General features: G+C 46.6%; 1 protein-coding gene across 1 annotated transcript in view; it reads right to left on the reverse strand.

Annotated features, from left to right (window-relative positions):
* Nucleotides 1-23,266, reverse strand: part of FHOD3 (formin homology 2 domain containing 3) — a 347,834-nt gene that overhangs the window by 208,274 nt on the left and 116,294 nt on the right. Inside the window, exons 4-5 of the mRNA XM_014540586.1 lie at nt 23,132-23,199; nt 17,140-17,245 (exon numbers count right to left, since the gene is read on the reverse strand). Of these exons, the coding sequence (XP_014396072.1) occupies nt 17,140-17,245; nt 23,132-23,199 (174 nt within the window). The remainder of the gene's footprint in view (nt 1-17,139; nt 17,246-23,131; nt 23,200-23,266) is intronic.

Below are 23,266 nucleotides of genomic sequence, written 5' to 3' on the forward strand. Positions count from 1 at the left end.
CTCTTGTTACTACTGTAAGAAGTCTAGTTAACAAAGAAAGCCAAAGGCATAGCACACTGGCTTTGAATAAACACTGAGCAAATGAGATCACCCAGCCCCCAGAGGACCACAGGGGTGAATGCCCTACACAACGGGAGGCTCAGAGGGGAAGCCAGAGAGCCAGGAGACGCCAGCGCAGGTACCAGGCGAGGGAGCTTGTATCCTGGAGGGGAGGGAGCCAGCACATTCTGCACTGCCCTTGGCTCTCTCAGCACAGTGCCCCTTGCTCAAGGAGAAACAGACTCCATTCTGAGAAACACAGGGCTCCCCAATCAGGAATGCAGAGCACTGTGTTCCAGTAAACCATTCCAAATGCCCAGTACGGGGCCAATCACTTCTGGCTCACATTATCTAATATGGCAGGCTGAACAGACAAACCAGGAATGCCCAGGTCCCATCGAACTGCCCACATGTGCATGGACATGGCTTTGGCTACAGTCATGGTCCTCTCTTGTGGGTCTTTTCTCCTGTTTTTCCAGCTTTTAACTCTAAGACTTCTCTGCCTTATCCATGTTGCCTGGATTTGTTGTCCCTCTGACATCCTCTGGACCACAGTTACTGGTAGATTCCTTTATTCAAGGGCCTAGCAAGCACCAGGCACTGCATGAGGGTCCTGCTCAGAGTGGATTTGGGGGGTGGGGGGAGTCCAGGTGCAAATTAGAAAGAGTGTCTGATCATTAGGGAGGTCTCAATCTAGTCAGGGAGGACAGGGGGACAAATGTTTACAAATGTTCTATGAGATGGGAAGGCCGTACCCGCAGAGGCCTTATGGGAAAGGGTAACACAAATGGTAGAGAGAAACCCTACAGGAAGCCAAGGAGGAGGAGGCAGAAGGGTCAGCATGCATAAAGGAACGAGGTGGAGCCCTCCCCTCCCAGTGGATTCAGACACATCCACTTAGCTCAGCTTCACGAACACCCCAGCACAGAGCAAGTGTGGAGGTGACATAGAGGTGTCTTCTCAGTCCCACTACCAGATGCCAAGACAGCGAGCAGGCACTTGGCTGGTCTATGTGCCAAGGCCAAACAGTGCTCTTGACAGTAACTGTCAGGAGACACCACTGCACTCAATGACAGGAGATCCAGAAGGTGACAGAGAGCGGGCTTGGGAAGCTCCTGTGTACTGACCACCTTTCCTGTCAACCCCATGGGAAAAACAGCCCCAAACCACTCCCCCTACAGTGGCCTACACCCAGCAAGCCTGCAAAGACAGAGTGGAGAGAGAAGCTCTGATCATTTTGTTCAGGAAGTCCATTAAGTTATAAGACCGGGCCCACTGCTACCACCTCTCAAGATCGGGTAGCTCAGGGAGCAGTCACAGGGTACTTGCAGTGCCTTTTCAGTAAATGCTTTCTTATGAGGGAAGTACACTTATTTCTCAGGGCAAGACTAGTCAGAAAGTCGAAGTTAGAACAGATGATAATATACCTGTCCCCTTTGGCTTAAAGAGGACAACAGCACACCTCGCTCCGACACTAACCAGGCACAGCTCCCCGGGGAACAGTCAGAGGGTCTTAGGCTGGAAAATGCTCCCAGGAACTCTCTACCAGGACGGAAGAGCAGCCAGTAGGCACTGTCCCCTTGCCCAGTGCCACAGCACCCAGCTGCGGCCTCCACGGAATATCTGCTTGTCCAACCAGGTAAGGAGCTGACGGTGCTCCTCAACAGGCCTGGAAGGTCACTACCATCTCAACTATAATTTACCCAAGGGCCAGCCCTTCACGGTGCCAAGTCCCTTTCCCATTTGGACTTCAACTGACGTAAGAGGGATTTTGTAATCCTCATGGAATTCCGAAACAAAACCATAAAATTACATATTTCCTTTCTTTTCAAGCCTGATAATGCCTAGGAACCTTTGTGCTGTGTTTTGCCAACATGAGAATGAACCGTTGATTCAAGTACCACATTTCATATTTTATGAAATTCCCATGAAACGTGATACGTTAAGCTGATTCTATTTAAAAGAAAAAGAAAAGAAAAGCTGAATTATGAAAAGCAAACATCTTGAACGATGGAGAAAAGAATAACTAAAAATGTTCCCCGTGTCTTTTGAAATGGATGATATAGGATTGAACTACTTAAAATCTATCAACCACCTTTGGAAACAATGCTGATGCAAGCAAAGTTGAAGGTGGGGGGGGGGGGGAGGGGGCGGACAGGCTGTCGGGATTTTCATCCAAAACCTAACTTAATACAGTGTTTTTCTGAATATCCATCTTTACTCGATGGCTCCTATCCTAAGGCCACTGCCAAGTTCCTTGTGGTGAGGGGCCTCGGCCGGAGCCCTCCCCTCCCACGGCAGCTCTCTGCGTTGGGCACGTGCTGGATGCATGACCACGTGAAGGACTGGAGGATGGGGATGCAAAGACAGATGAGCAAAAGCACCTCTGAAGAGGAGCAAGACTTGCCCCAGAGCCCTTGGGCCCAGGTACCCACCACTAGTTAATGGGCAAGATCACCCAAGATGACCCAAGTGATTGCTTACCAACCTCCCCTCTTTTCCTAAAGCCCAGCCCAGTCTTTATGTTCTCTCATGACACCAACATACTGGAAATGCTGAATTTTCTTCTGAATCACCTTCTCCTTTAGTTGCTCACTGTGTGCAGGAGAGAGCCCTTCAATGGCCTGGGCATGGATGTCACCACCGTTGCTGTTGTTGTTGTTGTTTATGAGAGACCCAAATGAGTACCCCCCACCGGAGTGAAGGGTTTAAGCAGGCCATGTGAGAGGCTCACACAAGAAGCAGCAGGGACATGCAGGGGAATTCAGTTTGGATGGATGGCATGTGGTTGCCTAAGAAGCCCAGGAAGAAACTAAGAAGGTGCTGCCTTTGTGAAACCTCCCTCTAAACCCCTTTCACAAAGACCTCTGCCCCTACTGAGGCCCCACGGTGTTTTGTACCAATGTTAGCATGTCCAGATGGTGCTGTATTACCATTTTTGTATGTAACTGCATTTGTTTTCTATTGCTGCATAACAAATTACTTAGCAGCTTAAAACAACACACATTATCTCACAATTTCCATGGGGCAGGCGTCCAGGCACAGCTCAGCTGCGTCCTCTGCTCAGGGTCTCACAAGGCTGCAATCAAGGTGTCAGCTGGGGCTGTGGTCCCTTCTGAGGCTTGGGGTCCCCTTCCAAGCTGATGTGGTTGTTGGCAGCATTCGTTTCCTTGCAGCTGTAGAAATCATGGCAACTTGCTTCTTCAAGGTCAGCAGAAGAGAGTGTGTCTCTGACTTCTAGACTCCCTTTTAAGGGCCCCCCTGTTTTAGCCTGCCCCACACAGGATAATCTCCCGTTTAACTGACTCAAACTCAACTGATTTGGGACCTTAATTACATCTGCAAAATCCTTTCACCTTTGCCACATAATGTGACCTAATCACGGTCCCATGATGTTCACAAGTCCATCACGATCAGAGGTCCCGCCCACACTCAAGGGGAGAAGATTACACGGGGTGTAGAGCAGGGGGCAGAAATCTTTTGGGCCATCTTAGGTCCTGCCTACCACAGTATGCATGTGGTATAGTCTAAGCTCCCTCCTCTTAGCACCTTATTCTTGAACTTAATAGCATAACTTGTAATTATTTAGTTTGTGCTGTTCTCCATTACCCTATACTCGAAAGTGACTGACTCCCTCAAGTCACACTCACTGATGAGTGAATGAAACAGTCAACTCATCTTTACTAACTGAGGGCTCCAACCACAGAGAAACTGGGGCCACAGCTGACAAAAAGCAGTGAAACCTCAAATCTGAGGGAGTTTAATCTTTATGTAACCTTCCAATTAAGACCTGGAAAAGCTGGAAAAGACAGAAAGAAGATATAGAAAGAAGGATGTGGTGCAGTAAGGTGTATACAGGGAAAAGAAAACATGTGGACCAAGTTGGTAGTGTGGGTAGATAGCAGGGAAGTCAGGAAGGCAGCCAAGTGAGGCAGCCCTGTGTGAGGGCCTTTCCTCACGACTATCAGCTTGCTTCTCCAGTCCCGCCTTGCTTTGACCAATGAGCCCAACCCCTTGAGGTTTCTGTGAGCCTCCTGGCTCTCAGTTCTCAAGCTCTGGAGAAGCAGCAAACCTACCGCTATCTCCGGACCTCAACATGTACATATGAATTCCTAGATATACGCCAATACTCACCCTGCTAAGCCTTCACAATTCTGCAGGTCAGCATGAAGAGCAGCCCCTTAATGACTAAGGGCAGCTCACCTTCCTTTTCCATGACTTGGCTGGGCTCAATGTCATGTAACCAAATGGCCTTTTTGTCACTAAAACAGGACAATGTATACTTGGTGATAGCCTGGGACCCTACAGCAACTAAGACAGAACATAGAGAAGGGGAGCCAAAAAGTTCTGCCTTCATCCCTCTGCTTTTTCTATTTAACTCAGAGACACAGAATCTTAGACCTGGAAGGGGTCTAAGAGGTCATCCTGTCGTACCCCACCCCAAGTCTCGCAGCCCTAACAGGTCATCTGGTCCCTGCTGGAGCATTCCCAGTGCAAAGAATACTGTGGTTAGAATACTAATTGCCACATACCTGTCTTAAATCAACTCAACAAGCATTCTGAAAATGCCCAGTATTCCCCACAATAAGCAAACGCCATATATAGCATTCCTGCGCTCACCCCCAGCTCTCAGGCCGCTGACAGACATCGCAGATCAGCCATGGCACTCTTTCCTGCTGATGCTGGATGTGGCTTCAGAATCCTCAGCAGAGCGCTCCAGAAAGTCGCCACTGATCAGTTTACGTTGGCAAAGGAAATCAACTAATTTTCCAACCCTGTTCTAGCAGCTTGTCTTCAGTCAAAAACCACTTTCCTATAACTCCTGCTCATTGCTCCTAATCTGCCTTTAAACACAACAAGTTTGCCCCTTCCTCCAAAAACAACCCTAGTGTATCTCACTACATCTAAACTTATCCCCCACTTACACCCTGGCAGGCTCAAGCCAAGGCCCAAGGACAGGGTGACCTGGGTGGGTCAAACTAGAGCTCTAATTCTGGGATGATTAGGATGCCCTCGTAGTGTTTCAGGGTCAGAGACGAGTGTGTGCAGTGGGGGCCATGGGGCATTGTTCTGCTTGCAGGAACTGGCTCTTGACATGTCAGGTCAACCTAGCACAGGAGTGACTTTGGGGGAGTCCAATTTTGAGGAACAGAGGAAAGGAGAGGCAGGGGAAAGGAGGCAAGGGATAACATGGTTGAGAGCTCATGAGGATGCTGAAAACCAAATCAAATGAAAATGCTCCCAATTACACGTCACCTTTATCATATCACTGCTGTCTCCCCATTCTGTACCTTCTGGCCATGCATACCCACTTCCCAGTATAAAGTGTGCACTTACCCACAATCACTCACAAAGCACTAACTAAGACCAAGACAGAACTCCGTGGCATGGCTCTAGGCACACCCTCCCACTCATTTACTCATTTAGGTTTTTAAATCAAGTAGCTGTTAAATATCTATGAGGCATCAGGATCAGACTGGAGCTGGGACCACAAGGGTTATGACAATGCCATTCCTGCCACCACAGATGGAATTCACAATCCATCTGTTTCAGAGGCAGGTAGAGAACTCCTTAAGATACAAAAGGGATCATACAGTATAATCCATTTTGCATGGATTTTATTTTCAGAAGGCATGACAGTTAAAATCAAGATACATACCATCTAGCAAAATTATCAAAAAGAAAATTCAATAATTTAGCATTTTTTTCTAAGTACCAAAAACAAATCAACATGTGCTCCAGTACCTCAGAAGCAACCCAATCTGGTGAGCTAAAGCTTCAGGTTAGCAAATCCAGGCTCCCTCCGATTCTCAGTGTAAACCCGCAGCTTCCTCGGGATCATGATTGCTCTTCCCCGAAGACATTCTATCACTCATCTCTTCTCTCCTCAGCCAATGTCCACTGAGCTCCTAAAACGTGCCTGGCATTAAGCATGAAAACTGCCATGCAGGCAGCCAACTATGGTAGAGGGAATTAGCCTAGGGTCTCTGGCCCATAGTGTATTTGCAACAAATATTTATTATCAGTGAGATAAGTGTCAATACCATGGTTTGCATAAAGGGCCTAAATATCAGGGGTCAGGGCAAGGTCTGGAGAATCTGGCATCTGAGCCCCATCCTGAGCACATGCAGGAAGCAGAGGGTAAAGTGTGAACCAGGTAAGAAAGGGCCTCGTAGGCAAAACTGAGGTCAGAGAAAAGGCTGAAGTGGACTGGACGATATCTAGCTACATGGACATCCTGACCACATGGAAGGGCCAGGATTTCTTCCTGAGGATGAGAAGCGCCACTGAGGGATCTCCACCAGGGACTGAGGAGGCCAGATCTAGAGGGTCAACCCAGGCAACGAGGTATAAAATGGACCAAAGGAAAGCAGAAATGAAATCAGGGAAACTAATGAGCTCATAGAGAAAATTAGGAAGGAAAAAATGATGGTCTGAACTCAGACACTGTAACTGGAAATGAAAAGAGATGTACAGACTTGAAAGGGGAGTGAAGAGTGAAAGGCAGCACCTGGCTAGTGTGGCTCAGCAGCTGAGCGTTGACCCAGGAACCGAGAGGTCACCGGTTCAATTCCCATTCAGGGTACATGCCCACATTGTGAGCTCGATCCCCAGTAGGGGCATGCAGGAGGCAGCCAATCAATGATGCTTCTCTCTCATCTCATCAATGTTTCTATCTCTCTATCCCTCTCCCTTCCTCTCTCTCTAAAAATCAATAAAAACATATTTTAAAAAAGAAAAAAGAATGAGGGGTAAAGAACTCCAAACTTGGTGGTGGATAATTACAGAGAGTGAGAGAGAGAAAGGGGTCTAGGAGGCCCTGGGTAGCTCACTTAACTGTGATGGAGGACTGTGCTCTTCACAGAGATGATGAACGAAGTGCTGTGGGGGGCGGGGGCGTTGAATGGTGTGTAAAGATGCTGTGTTGAGGTTTGGACATGGGGCCTCAGGGATACCCAGGACATGGCTGGCTCCACAGGTGTGGGACACTGCAGAGTGACCTGAGATGGGGTCTCGTGCACCTCGATGGCAGGGGAAGCCACATTGTCGGGGGAAAAGAGTGGCACCCTGCAGGAAGGCTGGCCCAGGTTACCAAGAGCCCTCAAAACTCCAAAATGCAGCGGTCTATGGACACAGCAACTGACAGTTCCCCAGCGAACCCCAGCCAAGAAAATAGTCTTAATCCATGTTTGGGGTTAGGTTTAAAATTCACTAAGACATTCTGTTCTAGCATAAACGTGGATTTGTAAGTAGAAGTCCTATGAAAGAGGACCAGGACAGAGATGGTTATGGCCACGGAGGTAACGACTAGGATTCAAGGTACACCTTTCCTGCTGATCCTCTGGGAAAGTCCACCGAGGAAGGAGAGACGGATGGAGTGAGAGGCACATCTTCCATATGAACAAAGTGGGAAAATTCCCAATGAACACACGACAGTGAGATTCAGCTGTGGAAAATTCCATACATAGGAATGGTCAAACAACTGTTTTCCTTTCTTCCTTCTTTTCTCATAAAAGGAAGACGACGAAGGCCTCTGGTGGAGATGAGAGTTCTGAAGAAACCACTTTGGCTGAGACTGTGACAAGAATGGCTCTTAAGTTGAAGTGCTCAGAGGCAGGACTGCACAAAATTACAGGGTTTTTTAGGGGTGGGGGTGGGGGGGGCTGCAAATTGGCCTGAATGTGACTCAGAATGCAAGGTGAGATCTAAAGAAGCATCTAATCAATCTAGGAAGGAGTCGAGTTGAGATCAAATTATAATAATATTAAGTGAAACCATTTGACTTTGCCATTTCTGTAGGTTAAAAAAAAAAGGTCAGATATCAGCCATTGCCCATGATTTGGTGGAATGCTCAGGGTTGGAGATCACCTTGGCCAGGTAGACCAAGCTGTACTGCTTTACAAAGACTGCTCTGCATGGCTACTTCTGTTACTACTTAATGCTTGCTGTGTTCAAGATTATTAACAATTGATTTTTATTTCAGAAAAAAAATAAAACATGATAGAAAAGCCTTATTAATCATAAGGCAAAATTCTTCTCTAATTATAGAGGGGAAATTCTTTCAAAGGGGATAGGGGGAAAATCAAAATCCTGGTTAAAGCAGGAGGTATCCATGCTTAGAGTTAGAAACTGGAGGGAAACATTCTACTCGCTACCAAATGCAGTGAGGGGCTCACCTGGGGTCCCCCCAGCACCTTCCTCTCTCACCTGGGAGCCCAGAGGAAAAACAGAAAGCACTCTCCCTGCAAAGGCCTAGGTTGCTCTGGCCTTCCTCTGCTTCCTGCAGCAGGAGCCCCTCGCCCACCTGACCCACTGCATGCCAGTACCCAGCACGGCAGCCTGAGGGCGTGTCAGGCACAGACAAACGCAATGATGACTCCGATAACTGGGCACTTCCAAGAAAAGGGCTGCACAACAGAGGCCTCCAAACCACCTTCCTGCCAGTCTACCCCAATGACCCTGAGAAGCACAGGTAGAGAGATGCCATAAGCCCCGAGACCGGGGTGGCCCGCCACACAGCACTGACTTCGAGGGGCCCATCTACAGCAGGGCTACAACTCCCTCTGCGGGAAATGCAGTGCTGCAGAAAGTAATTACAGTCCGGCAAGCCCGCATATCCGAAGGCCTGGGCGGCCAAGGTGAGACGTGAGCTCTGCCAGCAGAAGGGCTAGAAGGTGAAGGGCATGGGTGCAGCTCTCAGCTACTCTCTGACACAGTTTTTTAAGAGGGGTGCAGGCCCACCCTGGTCAGTTCAGTTTAGTGGTTAGAGTGTCAGCCCACGGACCAAAGGGTCTCAGGTTTATTCCCAGTCAAGGGCACGTACCTGGGTTGCAGGCTCAATCCCTGGCCCTGGTAGGGGGTGGTGTGTGGGAGGCAACCAATAGATGTGTCTCTCTCAGATGTCAGATCTCTCTCTCTCCCTCTCTCTCTCTCTGTCTCTCTCTGTCTCTTTTTCTCCCCTCCCCCCCACTTCCTCCCTCCCCTTTACTCTCTGTAAAATAAAGAGGGGTGTTGGCCTGATGCACGGTGGGGATGGAGAGGGTGACAAGAGGGGCCACTGATGGGACTCTGGCAGGTATCCTTTCTGTCACCACGCATCAGCAGCACCAGAAAGAGTGACTCAGCCTCCCTCCCCAAACAGGCGGACTGTGGCTTTCCTGGCCTTGGTTTGTGGCTGGTTCAACCTGGTGGCCCCATCCCTGATAGTGTGCCAAGTGGGTGAGCAAAAAAGGTCAGGCCGAGGTCAGAACACTGGGGCACTGAGAACATCAGATGCCCAAAGCAGAGGTTTCGACAAATAGGGGGCTAAGAAAAACAAACAGTGAAGACCAGGGCCCCCAGCTCTGAGTGGCCCAGCTTCTCAGGCCTCCCCAGCCCACAAGCCACAGCTGGTGAAGGCCCGCAACCAGCAGGCCAATCTCCAGCAGGCATGCTACCAGGCAAGTGCTCACAGGAAGAGTTTCAAACCTGGAAACACAGAGGAAGAGGCAGCTAGCTCTCCCTCGGGGAGAGGAGAGGTCGCACACGAAACTCGTCATGTTCGCTAGGTGGTCGCCACACTGAAGAATCCAGGCCCCCAGACTCGGAGTGTTCCCTGATGGAAGCAAAACACACCCACGGAGGGCGAGAAAGGCCCTTCGTAGGAGCTGACATTCCCAAACGAAGTTTACAAAATAAACAGGAAAAGAGAATCCTCTCACTCTATTGTGTGGTAAATATCAGGCCCAATTAAAAGGTGAATAAACAAAAATAAATAAATAAGCAAACACCATGGGGAGATATGCATAAAATTCTTTAACGAAAGAAAATTAGACACCACACCCAAGAGTTAGATGGAGAATATGTCCTTGAAAAGGATTTGTCCCGGGCTAGCTCTTCCTCGGGGAGAGGAGAGGTCGCACACGAAACTCGTCGTGTTCGCTAAGTGGTCGCCACACTGAAGAATCCAGGCCTCCAGACTCGGAGTGTTCCCTGATGGAAGCAAAACACACCCACGGAGGGCGAGAAAGGCCCTTCGTAGGAGCTGACATTCCCAAACCAAGTTTACAAAATAAACAGGAAAAGAGAATCCTCTCCCTCTATCATGTGGTAAATATCAGGCCCAATTAAAAGGTGAATAAACAAAAATAAATAAATAAGCAAACACCATGGGGAGATATGCATAAAATTCTTTAACGAAAGAAAATGAAATAGACACCACACCCAAGAATTAGATGGAGAATATGTCCTTGAAAAGGATTTGTCCCGGGACATGGACGTGCATGCAAGCAATCACTTTGAATTTCCAAATAAAGTTGTCAATTCTTCCCAAAGCAGTTGACAAATTTAACTCAATGATGACCAAAGTTACAAACCACTTTATAAGGATGACTATAAAGTTCATTGGCAGGAATAAGTGTGCCCCAGTCACCAGGAATGACAGAGACTATAAGGAATGATCAGGCCTGGGGTGGGTTCAGAGGCTCGGGATTTAGGACTGAGATGAAAGCCTGTCTATCCTCACAGCAAGTTCAACCAATGCAGCAAGTTTCCAGCGGGGATCTTGTCAAACAGCTCTCGCCTCAGTCAGTGGTTCTGCCTACGCTCCGCCTCCATTCCCACGATAGGACACCGCTGTCCGTGTAGTGACAGGATGTCCATCCTTAGATAACCACAGACGGGCTTAAGGGGGAGAGGCGGAAGACAGTGCTGAGCTGTGCACGTATTGAGCAAGGCCAGGACGAAGGGTGGGGGGATAAAGAAAACATTCGTGTTGGACCGGAGAACCAAGTGCATGAAGTAGCAACGACAACTGCTGCCCAGCTCTGACGAAGCCAGGCTTTTCTGCTTTAGATAACTGTTATTCTCATCTCACAGAGTGTGAGATCGTTAGTCAGAGGACTCAGACTTATATGCCTATGAGGCGCAGAGGCCACAAAATAAGTGGAGTAGCCCAGGAGTTGTACAAAAGGGAGCGGTGGGGACTGTGGTAAACACAGCCCAGCATCCCAAGTCAAGGGGCAGCTTCCTCCAACTCCAGCTACTTGTGGCCACGCAGCAATGAGGACCCTGTGTTGGCACAAGTGTTCAGTTTTTCACAAGAAGCCATAAATCCATATTTTTATATCAAATCTCCCAATTTTAAATGTTCATGACTATTAAAAATTTAACATAGATTGGCAAACAAAATGCCTGCAGGTTCACTGGTCCCACGGGCTGCCAATTTGTGCCAGTCGACACGATTCCCTCCTATCACAGAGACTCAGCTAAGGGAGACATCAAGGGAGGAAGGACCTCATCCTCCACCCTGGCCTCAACCCCCAGGGGCTGGTGGCAGAGTCCACCAGGGCATTTGTGCAGCTGTGTCATCCACATCAAAGCTGGGCCATGCGGCTGCCGTAATTGATCCCTGACATCCTGACGAAGCACAGAAAGCTCGCAGCAAGAGGCAGACAAGAGGCATGTTCCTCCAGGTCAGCAGGTGTGCCCCAGGACCAGAGTCAGGGGTGCGGGAGTCAGGCCAGGTGAGCCCCAGGATCAGAGTCAGGGATGGGGGAGTCAGGCCAGGTGAGCCCCAGGACCAGAGTCAGGGATGCGGGAGTCAGGCCAGGTGTGCCCCAGGACCAGAGTCAGGGGTGCAGGAGTCAGGCCAGGCCGTTCCATGGACCACACGGTGCTAAGCATCTGGCCTCAGTTCAGGAAGTAAGCAGCTCCCCCTTATGCTCCCAAGTCCTCACCTTGGGACTAGTTTGAACCCCTCCCTAACCACCGTGTAGAGTCTGAACCCAACCTCGCTCTCCTCTGTTGCTCTGAAATGCCAACACAGGTGCTTCAGTCTTTCTGAGATGGAGGACGTTGATTTAATTGACCACCGTGTAGAGTCTGAAGCCAACCTCGCTCTCCTCGCTCTGAAATGCCAACACAGGCGCTTCAGTCTTTCTGAGATGGAGGACGTTGATTTAATTAGCATTTGATCATTTTGTACCACTGCCTTCTAACATCATAAAATCTCTTCCTATGTGGTCTGTAATATTTCTGTTCCTTGTGACATCGATGCCAACAGAAACCATCTGTCCCAAAGTCCTGATCCTCATTAAGAGATCCCTTAACATGCAAGGCAATTATTTTCCTGTAGTGAAATATAGTTAAGTGATAGTTGGCAAAGCTCTGAATTTCTCAGGTTGTAGTTTTTGGGGGAAAAAAGTCTAAAATCTGGATTAAATAACCCATTTTTAATATTGGCAACCGTTAAAATATTTTTAAAAACATATTATGGGGACAAATCAAATATCTGACATTTTCTCCTAAAATGAGAGGGTAGAGCTAAAGGAGTTCTAAGACCTTATCCAGCTCTGTAATGACTAAGGTGTGTTTTATGATTCACAAATAATTTGCTTTAGGATAAAATCAACTTTCTCCATGAAAACCTAGCCCTTAAGAGGCAGCTTCCCTTCAGGTGCAGCCAGGAAAGGTGGCTGGTCAGACTAATTCTCTGTGTCTGCTTCTCTCTTCTTCCCCAAAGCATACCACCTATGTGCAGTTCCTAAACAGAAGACAAATGCCATAAAACACACAGAATGGCCATGCCCAGCCCCTCCCAGGAGCTTCTCTGGGGCAGGGCTATGTCTCAGTTACACTGTCACAGCCCAGGGCCAGCATAGCCCACAGCTGAAGGCTCAGCATGTGTGTGGAAAGTTTAAGTTCCCAAGAAGATACCACTCTAGGTCTTACTGCAATAAGAATAATTGTGAGGTACAAATTCCACAGATTTATATTAAATACTGGCTATCGAGAAAAAAAAAACAACCTTTAGATCATTAGCTATAACCATCCAAGAATAATAAGCCAGATAAATATTATTTCTACATGTTGTACATTTAAGACCTATTCCCAGCAGCCGGCTCACATTTTTTGGAGAGCACTTGGCTACACCGTAACTCAAAACCTATCTTTACTTCTCAGCAGATGCATCCTCTACTAAAAGCAACAGATTCCTGGGCCTTACAAGGGGAGCTGACAGAGGGCCGAGTGCAAAAATAAAGATAAATTAAACGAGTTCTAAAAGCAGATGTGGAAAGCAGTGGGTTCTCCAAATGCGCTTGTTTCCCTTGGATCTGGGGACTTGCACATGGTCACACCAAGTGGAGCTCCTAAGGTACTCCATGAAGGAACTCCCCTACGGAGCTGGACAATCAACCACCTCATTGTGTGTTTCTATATGTGTTTTTTGTTTTTCCATTGATCTTAGAGAAAGGAAGGGACAGAGGGAAAGAGGGAGGGAGGAGGGAGGGAGGGAGGGAGGGACATCAATTGGTTGCCTCTCACACACGCCCCGACAGGGGATCAAACCCGCAACCTAGGTACGTGCCCTGACTATGAATAGAACCCACCACCTTTTGGTATAAAGGAGGACGCTCCAACCAACTGAGCCACAGCGGCCAGGCTGTCCTATCAGGGGTTCTGGAATGCCATCTTGACCAGGCTGAGGTCAGTCAGCTCCCCTTGCCCAGCAGCTCAAGTCCACGCCCCCAACCACCTGCCCTGTGGGCTCTCACACTCTAGGCCATGACATTCCCACCCGAATCACCCAGGGCCAGGTAACAGACAACCAGGGACAGCCCTAAATTCCAGGGCCCACGGAAATCCTTCACACTGGCCACTCCTACACCTGCTTCCTCCGCCTCCCCATGGAAACCACAACAAAGGACTCCCCCCACCCAGGACTCAGTGTGACCCCAGATAGCATGCTGAGTTCTCCCCAGGACTGTGAATTACAAAACTGAGACTCTTTCTAGTTTCTCTCTGTTGATCTGCATCTAGGGTGATTCAGTTAAAAACGGTTGGACAAATAAAGAGGTGATGTAAAGGTCATCCTTGATCGAAAATGTCTCCTGGCCGCCAGCCGCTGATCACAGCCCAAAAAAGCCTCCATGAGAAGTTGTTCAAAGTCAGGAAGGGGTGACTCAACATGTGGCCTAGGAAAAATGATAGTTTCCTTGTATAAAAACACCAAAGTCACACCCCCAAATCTGTCATTTACAGCTCTCAGAAGGTACTTTCCTGGCACACGTTTCAGTCAAATACTTCAAAATGTGCTAAGGTTTGCACAGCGCCCTGGTTACCCCGTGTCTTCCAAGACCTAGCTGAAGTGAGGCAGCCATGCAAACGCACCTCCCCACCTGGGAACAGACACCTTGTCGTCACCTGAAGGGGTGTGATGCACATGCTCGTGTCCAGGTAACACATGGGAACCTTCTGCCTCCAATACATGGACGCTCCTGGGAAAGCCAAGTCTAAAGGCCAGACCCATGTGCTGGCAATGGAAACGTGGAGCATCCCCCCACATGCAGAAGAGCTGTCTGCAGTGGGGGTCTTACCTCGGTGGCACTTTCTGCAGGGCCAGAGAGCAGCAGGTGGTTGACAAGGCTCTCCCTGGTTGTGCTCGGACCTTCTGATTCTTAAAGATTTGTAATTGCCTCTGGTACAGATCAGAACACTGCCAAGTCGTAAACCACCATGAGCTTAATGATAAGCACTCCCTAAGGTAGAGAGCCTGACAGAGGTACTCTACGTCAATGCCATCTTCCATTGCCATGAGCACACGGTTTTGGGTCTTGTGTAGCCATTAAGCTTATTCTGCCCCCTAAACAACCTACCATTCCCTCGGCAGCAGGGAGGCCCCCATTCCCTCCAAACGGGCCACCACATGGCTGCTCTCCAGCAGGCTTTCTCAGCCGGGATGAGTTTTTTCTTCCTAATTCCCTCTACATGGCAGGCACTGGTAACCCTCAGATCCAAAGCCATGCCTTTCTCTCTTGCTGCTGCCCCTTAGAGTCCAGGGAATCAAATACAGCATGTTCTTGAGTAACACTGTTTCATTCAACATCATTTTGTTATAATGCTCATGAGATGCCATAGGAACTTAACTCTTGTTTATATCAATTACCTATGGTCAAACTGGTTTTGTTTCATTGGTTTGACCACAGTTCCGAGAAACTATAAACACGTTAAGTGAGGACTTACTATACTCGCTCTGTCAGCATCCCTTGCAGCTATAATGGTCATGTGACCCAGTTCTAATCCATGGGATGTCTGCAGGGGGCTTCTGACAAGAATTTTACCTTCCTGATAAAAGGAGGCTGACTACAGCTGGCAGAGCCCTACCCGTATCCCCAGCCTTGAATGTAGCTATTTACACTGATGATGACTCATTAAAAATGCACATATACACTCCTAGATAAGGTTAGAAGAATGACAATCAACACATAGATGGTTTTAATATTAGTTCTATAGAGGTGTGTGCGTGCATATGTTCAAACAAGCATTGGCTAGAGAAGACTTCTTTTTTAGAGTTAAAATGATGCATACTTTAAACATAAAAATTTGTCAATTTGGACTCACTATTCAGAATTAGGCCATGTTAGGTATATTTCCTTCCATGTGTTTCAATTTATGAGCATCCATATTTATAGGTGACCTGGAAAATAAACTAGAAGAACTTCCTCCACCCGGATTTCTGTGCCTTCCCCTATTTGAGGTGTTGGACCAGTGTGAATGGGACATGAGGGTGAGAATCGAGGCTTGCACCGTCTCCTCAGACACAGAAAGACAGCTGCATTGGAAGGCAACAGTGCAGGACAATGTTCTGGTTAATTTGTCTACATATCCCACAAAAGTTTCCACATAAATGTTTTAATTATATTGAGGACAGAAATCCTTCAGCTCACCAAATAGAGCCTGTCTACTGACAACTTGTCATGAGGATCCATCACATACCCAGGAAAAAACTGAAGTTCAACAAAATGAGACAACTCCTTCGTCTCACAAACACCATGAACTAGAAAAGCCAGAGGCTGCGGGGCTCTCCACACACACACATTTGGCATTTATCAAAGGAATAGGAACCACTCACACTGACTTGAAAATGTGTCCTTAATTTTTTTTGTAATGAGCCCTAGGTTTTCTCTTTTGCTTTTGCCTTTTGTGACAGTGGTTCTCCAGGATTAGGGAAAAGGGAGGACTCAGGGTTCAGTGTGCTGGGTATCGGCACAGAACATCAGGACACGTCTCAGGGTAAGACGCAACCGGAACTGTGGCGGACAGCTCCATTTTGCCTGTCTCCTACTAACCATGGACACTCGATATTAAATCACCCGTTGCATGTATTTTTCCTTCATCCGGGGGAAAGGAAAGGAGGGTTTTTCCTTATATGATCACAGAAGAGGGACACATGTGCAGAAGAGGATCCAAGCCTGCATTGACCTTGCTGTGTCCCTGTTCCTGGGTACGACCCCGGTGTGAACACACACCAGAGAAACTGATTTTATTAGCTCCTTGCGTCTCAAATTTCTCAGCTGCAAAATTAAGATAATATTAAACTATGTTAAGTTTCTCTTATTACAGGTCAAAACTATTGATAACAGTGATTTCATATGGTCCAACCTAGTAATTCCTACCTCAAAACATTCACAGGTTTTCTTATAGGATCAAATAAAATTGGGATTTATATGAAGGTGCATCAAAAAAACCCTGTAAACTATGAAAAGAGCATTAACTTTATGAGCTGGAACAATAATCAGCACTCCCAACTCCACATGTGCATTGCTTTATAAAAATGAAATCATGGAGGTAGATATCAGAATCGTTCCTTATAATGCAAATTCCTGGGTGCACCCCAGACATACCGAGTCAGGAGCAGAAGGACCTGCCCGGCGAGGAATGTGCACTCTGACACATGCTCTGGTGGTAACTCAAGTTGGAGAAAATACTTTTCCCAGGAAATAAATGGGCCTCTTTGGATTTGGGTGGCTTTCTGCAGAAATTCAGACTTTGCCCAAGCCTACTTAGTATGTCCCCTTCTTCACCATAAAAGATTATAAAGAACCTAGCTCATACATCCTTTTTTCTTAATAGCCATAAAAGACTTCATATGAAAGTCAGTAAAATTAGCTCAGTCACTAATTCCTAAAAATTGATGAGACTTGATGAAGCTTTCATCTTTTGCCACCAGGTGGTTTCATCATCTTACTCCTAATCCAAGCCTTTTAAAAAGTTCTGGGTGTTGAAAAAAAAAAACCCTTGCAGCAGGGGCTGACTGCTGCATGGCCTGTGGGAACTTACCCCTCAGGATGTAGTTCTGATAGTTCTGGTCGGCCTCAGCTCCCACCTTGATCAAACAGGTCAGACCTTCAGCCACCACAAATTCATGCACCAAATCCTTGTCATCCTGGCAGGAGAAGAGAGAAAAAATTTAACTGATGAACAAAATAGATCCAGAGACATAGAACCATGGAACAGACTGACAAGTTTCAGAGGGAAGGTGAAGGTGGGGATGGGGGGGCGGGGGAGGCGAAATTAACCGGGGAACTTATATGCATACTAGAGGTTCAGTGCATAAAATTTGTACATGGGTAGGGTCCCTAGGCCTGGCCGGCGATCAGGGCCCATCTGTGGGGCGACTGGCGGGGTGAATGGGGGGCCCCCACTGGCACCTGCCTTGGCTGGCCTGGGGCCTGTGGGCTGGGGGCAGCTCTTGCGTTGAGCATCTGCTCCCTGGTGGTCAGTGTGCATCATAGCGACCTGTCATTCCACCGTTTGGTCGATTTGCATATTAGGCTTTTATTATATAGGCTATGCATAGCACATGGACACAGACAATAGAGTGGTGAAGGCTTGGTAGGGGCAAGTGTAGGGAGGTGGGAGTCAATGGGAGAAAAAACCAACAACAAAAACCAAGGGGACATCTGTAATACTTTCAACAATAAAGACAAATTTTTTTAAAAAGACACATGAAGGAAAAAAAAAAGACTTCAAATCCTGTCCCGGTCCATCCTCCATGCAGACTGTGCTGTTAAAACTATGCACAGGCCTTTGAAGCCAGACCGACCCCTGAGATTGTTCTGCTCTATTCAAATGAAGCATCTCAACTGTTGCCAGAGGAATTTTACAACCAGTCTTCACATTGTTGTTTGCCAAAGACCAAGGATTGCCTTCTGGGCAATCTAATAAAGATAAAGCAAGCGAATCCCTGACTGTCAGGAATATTTATAGTGTTCTGTTTCTCATTCTTCAAAAACCGGCAGGCTCTGCACCCTCACAGGTCCCTAGGCACGGGCCACATGAAGCTTGCTGGGTTTAACAGCGGGAACATCCAAAGCAGCACAGACCATCAAGTGAAGGGTTCAAAACCCCTCGTGTGTTCCACAGGACAGTCCTAAGGCCTTGTAAATGGTATCATAACGTAAGGAAGCAGACCCTCCATCTCCTGAGCTGTGGGCTTGCCAGACCAGCAGGAGGCAGAGCGCAGTTCCCCGCATATATCTGGAGCAGCGTGCCACCCCTCAAAAGAGCCACCGTGGGTGGCCTGCAGACCTGCTCAAAGAAGGCAGACCAGGCAAGGAACCTCAGGGTCATCGACTCAGTGGTTCACAAAGAGAGGTCTCCAGACCCACGGGGAGCAAGAGGGTCACCTGGGAACTTGTTAAAAATGCAAACGCCCAACTCCACCCCTGACTTACTTGATAGGGAAGTTTGCTATGGGGCCCACGGACCTGTGCCTACCATGCCCTCCACATGATTGGGAGGTGCCCTCCAGGTGACTCGGAGGTGCTCAGATGGGCCTCAGCCCACTTAGGATCATCTGGGAGCTTTGAAAAGGAAGAGGAAGCAGGACCCTTCCCCGGAGGACTTAACCAGAATTTCTAGAAGTGAGGCCCAGCTTTGCTATTGAATTCCCCAGGAAGTCCTAAAGGCCGGCCAGTTCAAGAACCACTGATCTAATCCTACCTTCTCTTTACAGATAAAGACTCAAGAGTGACAAACAGTGGCCACGTCACCTATGTCCACCAGCCCTCCCCTGCCCTCCCCCAGTGCACTCTATCCTGTAGTAGCCACCTCTACCGTATGGAAATGTAGGAGAGGGATCGTTCTTCTGCTGCTGTGGGAGATTCCCTCAATCGGACAGTGCCTTGTCTCAAACACAACCAGGATAAGGCTGGAACATTCTTCTTCAATTATAACAACAGAGCAAAACTAAAAACCCTCAGTGATGTAAATAGTAGAAAGCTTAATGGAATAATGAAAGGTTATTCTTCTAGGAATGGTCAGCAACCCTGGTTGATCTCCAAAAAAGAAAAAATAATGTAGACGAACTGGCACAATTCTCCAGTCTCTCTGTTAAATCAGCCCCTCATTTGGATTTTACGGCATTTTCCAATTATATGGATGGAGGACGTGAGCTCAATGTGGGCAGGCCAGGCACGGGCTCCCTCTGAACCAAGAAAGCGCTCTCAGTGTTCAGAGGGCACCGGGGGAGGGGGAGCAAGGCTTGTGCCCCGAAGGTAATGAGAGACAGCTGTGTTAGCTCAGACTTTAAGATAATCATGGCTTTGGAAAGCAAGAGAAAATGGGACAGTATCATGAGTTTTTGGAAAATTACTTTACACTCCTATGTATAAAGGAAATAAAAAATAATTCTCTCTCCATCCATATCCTTTTCCACCAGCATATGTGAAAAGTGAACATTTAGATGAGCTCATGTCTAGTCAGAAAGTTTTTCCAAGCATGTAACAAATGTTTATTACTTTAACTAAAACTAGATTCACACATGACTTCATGGTGAAAAAGTGAGAACAAGCTCTCAAGAAACCACTCAAGCTAATCACTAATATTAATATCGAGTTGACTGTCTGGGAAAGGTACCTAGAAAAAACACTGGACAGAGGAGATGGTGTTTATAAAAATAATTCAGAACCCAAAGTAAAATGTATGCACATATGTAGATAAGGCACTTTAGGAACTAAAAATGTATAGATAATAAATGTGGAGAATATCTTCCAAATCGGCAATGTACTAAATTTTAAACCCATATCCTAAAATATATAGGCACTAATAAGTCGTTCTTGAAACAATAAGAATGAAATCAAAATGTTCACACTAACGAATAAGTGACTATCACTGCATTTCAGAATTTTCTATAAGAGCCATGCATTAACCTGTGGTCATTCTTTAATGCCTATTAGTCAAGGAATATGCAACGCAATCCAAATGGGCAATGGCTCAAGTTTTTGTTGCTGTTGTTATTTACCCCCTAATTCCATATAGAACCACCACATCTAGAAAACACAAGGGATTATGGAGAGGCAGGCTCATGGGTGTGAGAAGTGATCGAGGTCCCAGACAGCTTGCAACCTGTGTAACCCATTCAATCCCCAAGGCATCCTTGCTCTGTGGTTTACAACTATTTTGAGCGCACGTGGGTGGTCTTCCAGACAGGTTATAAACCTCTGATGGCAAACACCTTCTCCCTTGCCTACAAGGTGTGGACAAAGGCTGCTCAAAAATATTTGTTTAATGAATAAACAGTAGAAACAGCATCCCTGAGAATCCAGAGCCAACACTACAGAACAGGTGTGGTGAGGGGATGTGCAATAAGACCCCAAACATATTTTATTTTTTTAACTTTTCACCATAGAAAACTTTAAACATATACAAAATAAGACAGAATAATTTAGTGAACCCCCTGGTGTCAATCAAATCATACCAATCCTGTTTCTTCTGTCGCACCCCCAGTCTGCTGTCATATTAATTTGAAGCAAATCCCAGACATCACATCATTTAATCCATAAGTATTCCAATATGTATCTCCAAAATAGGAACTCTTTAAAATTATGTACTCATAATAAAAAAAAATTAATGCTTTCTTATGTTATCAAATGTCCAGTCAGTGACCAGATTTCTGTCTCATAAATACTGTTTTCTTACAATTTGTGTCAGGATCCAAATAAGATCCACATGTGGCAATTAGTTGATATAAATTTTAAATGTCTTTTAATTCGTCTCTCTTTTTTTCCCCTTGAAATTTATGTGTTGAAGAAAGTAGGTCATTTGCCCACAGTCTGGGTTTTGTTGATTACACGCCTGTGGTGTAGTGTAACAAGCACCTCGGCCCTAGATCATTTATTCATTGGTTATTGCACATAGAGCATGATCAGCTCCAGGGTTGACTTTGTTGGCTTGACCACATCATTGATGGTAGTGTTTCCATGACGACACGCACATAGCATCTGGTTGTTTCTCATCGCTGTCACATCAGCAGCTCTGGCTGCTCAAGACCTACCTATCCATTCATTCATTAGGGGCTGTAAAATCAGGCTATTCTAATTCTATCACTCCTTATTACTTCTTAGCTAGAATATTTTTATACATAAAACTTGACTTCAACTACTGTTTGATTATCCTAAAGTTTGCACAGGAAGAGGTAAATATGAGATTCTAAAACTTCACCCATTTTCAAAATTATGAGCTGGAAGCAAGCATTTTCCAATGGTGAGCAATCCATTAGGTTTATTTTTTTTTTTCTAGTATCATGATGAACTCATCAATGTGAACACTTGATGTGTTTTAATTCATTGAAATTATCATCCTTATTGGTGCTTACATTGTCCCATCTTTGGCCAACCAGTGGGAGACTCTTTTGGCAATAGTCCTAGTAGTATTTGACAGCTTCCTTGCTATCCATATAAGAGGCTCCAAGTTTATTTTACCCATTTCCTTCTCTAGACTTAGAATCAGCTATTTCTCCAAAGAGCTCTGCTTCTTTTCAATATTTTAAGACCACAGTCTTGCTGCTTTGGGTGCTTTTGGCTAATGGATTGATCAGTGCTTCTAGTCCTTTTCCATAAACAGAGCTAGAAGTATGCTTATTTGCTTGTTTGATTGTTAAAATAATATACAACATGAGTTCAGTCTGATTTTTCCAATTCAGGAATACAGAGCTTTTAACTTAACCTCTTCTACCTTTCTATCTTCTTTCTACCTCACACCAAGAATCCCAATCCCTAAGAACTCTAAGAATGACAAAATTGGGATAACTATACACTCACACAGTCTCAGAATAGCAATATCAACACTACCACCACCACCATGATTATTGTAAACATGAAAACAGTTCCTTTGTGTGTGTATGTGATTCAAGATGCACAAATTACAGTATTTTAAAGTCACTTAGAATAGCTCTTCTCTGTGTGGTTCTGCCATCAACCAGATACTCAACAAGGGGAACACAGGTTTTGAAAGAAGTCAAAGCTGAACAACAGAAACACAGGCAGACAGAGGGACTGCATGAGTCAGGGTGAGGAGGGGCATGGGTATGGCCTCTGGGGACACAGTGGAAGTCCAGCTCCTGCAGTCAGGAATCTGAGTTTGAGAAAGGATGTCATGGAGGGTGAAGAAGTTTCGCTTTGTTCATCTAAGGAACAGGGATACACAGATGGATATGTGGGAGGTGGAGCTTTGGGACAATTAGTCAGTGAAGCACTGACTAAATTAGAGACAGAGAGGACAGAAGACAGACATCTGTTAGACTATCCCGGTTGCGCAGCCCATTCATCGATTGCTTAAGTGGCACCAGACACTGTGCGAGGCCTCAGAGACCCAGCAATGGAACCCAGCGAGCTCCCAGATAACTGGACTTGCACAAGTACCTGAAGTATCTAAGTTCCATACTTGATGTAAGCACAGAGGACATCAGGGGTATTCGGAGGGCCCATGATTGTGGTGAGGGGTCATTTACTTTGGGGAAAGGCTCTCTGACAGAAGGAGATACCAGGAAGGAAACTGAGAGACGTAGAGAGTAGATTTGGGTTGGGCGGGGGCGGGGGGGGGGCAATGCATTCTGGGATAAAAGCAGTAGGTCTAGGGGCAAAGAGGCAGAAGAGAGAAGACACAGATGGCTTCCAGAATGCAATCACAGGTGGAACTTAGGATGCAGCCAAGGACAGCAAGGTGTGAACAGAAGACAGATCCAGAAGGGCCTCGATGTTATACTGAGAAATCCAGAAGTAATCCAGAAGGCTACGAGGAACCAGCAAGAGAATGACACCCTCAAACCCTCTGGTGGGAAGCGGGAGAAGAGATGGAGCTGGGGAGGACCAAAAGCAGGCAGTGTATGTGGACAGCTGTTTTAATTTTTCTGAGATGTGCACCCTGGGGGCAATGACAAGACAGGTTTACACTGAGGCAGACAGTAATCAATAAAAGGTATACCCTGGTCTGTATCTCATTCCATAGCAACGCAAAAACAGAACCCAAGGGCACTTTCTTCCTCTCTTACCTGAAATATCTGCTTCAAGGAGAAAAGGGCCCTTCTTAAATCTCGCCCACTGGAGTTGTACAGTTTTTCTGAAAGAAAGAAACAACATGTAAAATTAACTTAATTGATTCAACAGACAGTAAAAACACAGAGAGG

Source organism: Myotis brandtii, unplaced genomic scaffold (genome assembly GCF_000412655.1).
Source record: "Myotis brandtii unplaced genomic scaffold, ASM41265v1 scaffold248, whole genome shotgun sequence".
Lineage (NCBI taxonomy): Eukaryota > Metazoa > Chordata > Mammalia > Chiroptera > Vespertilionidae > Myotis > Myotis brandtii.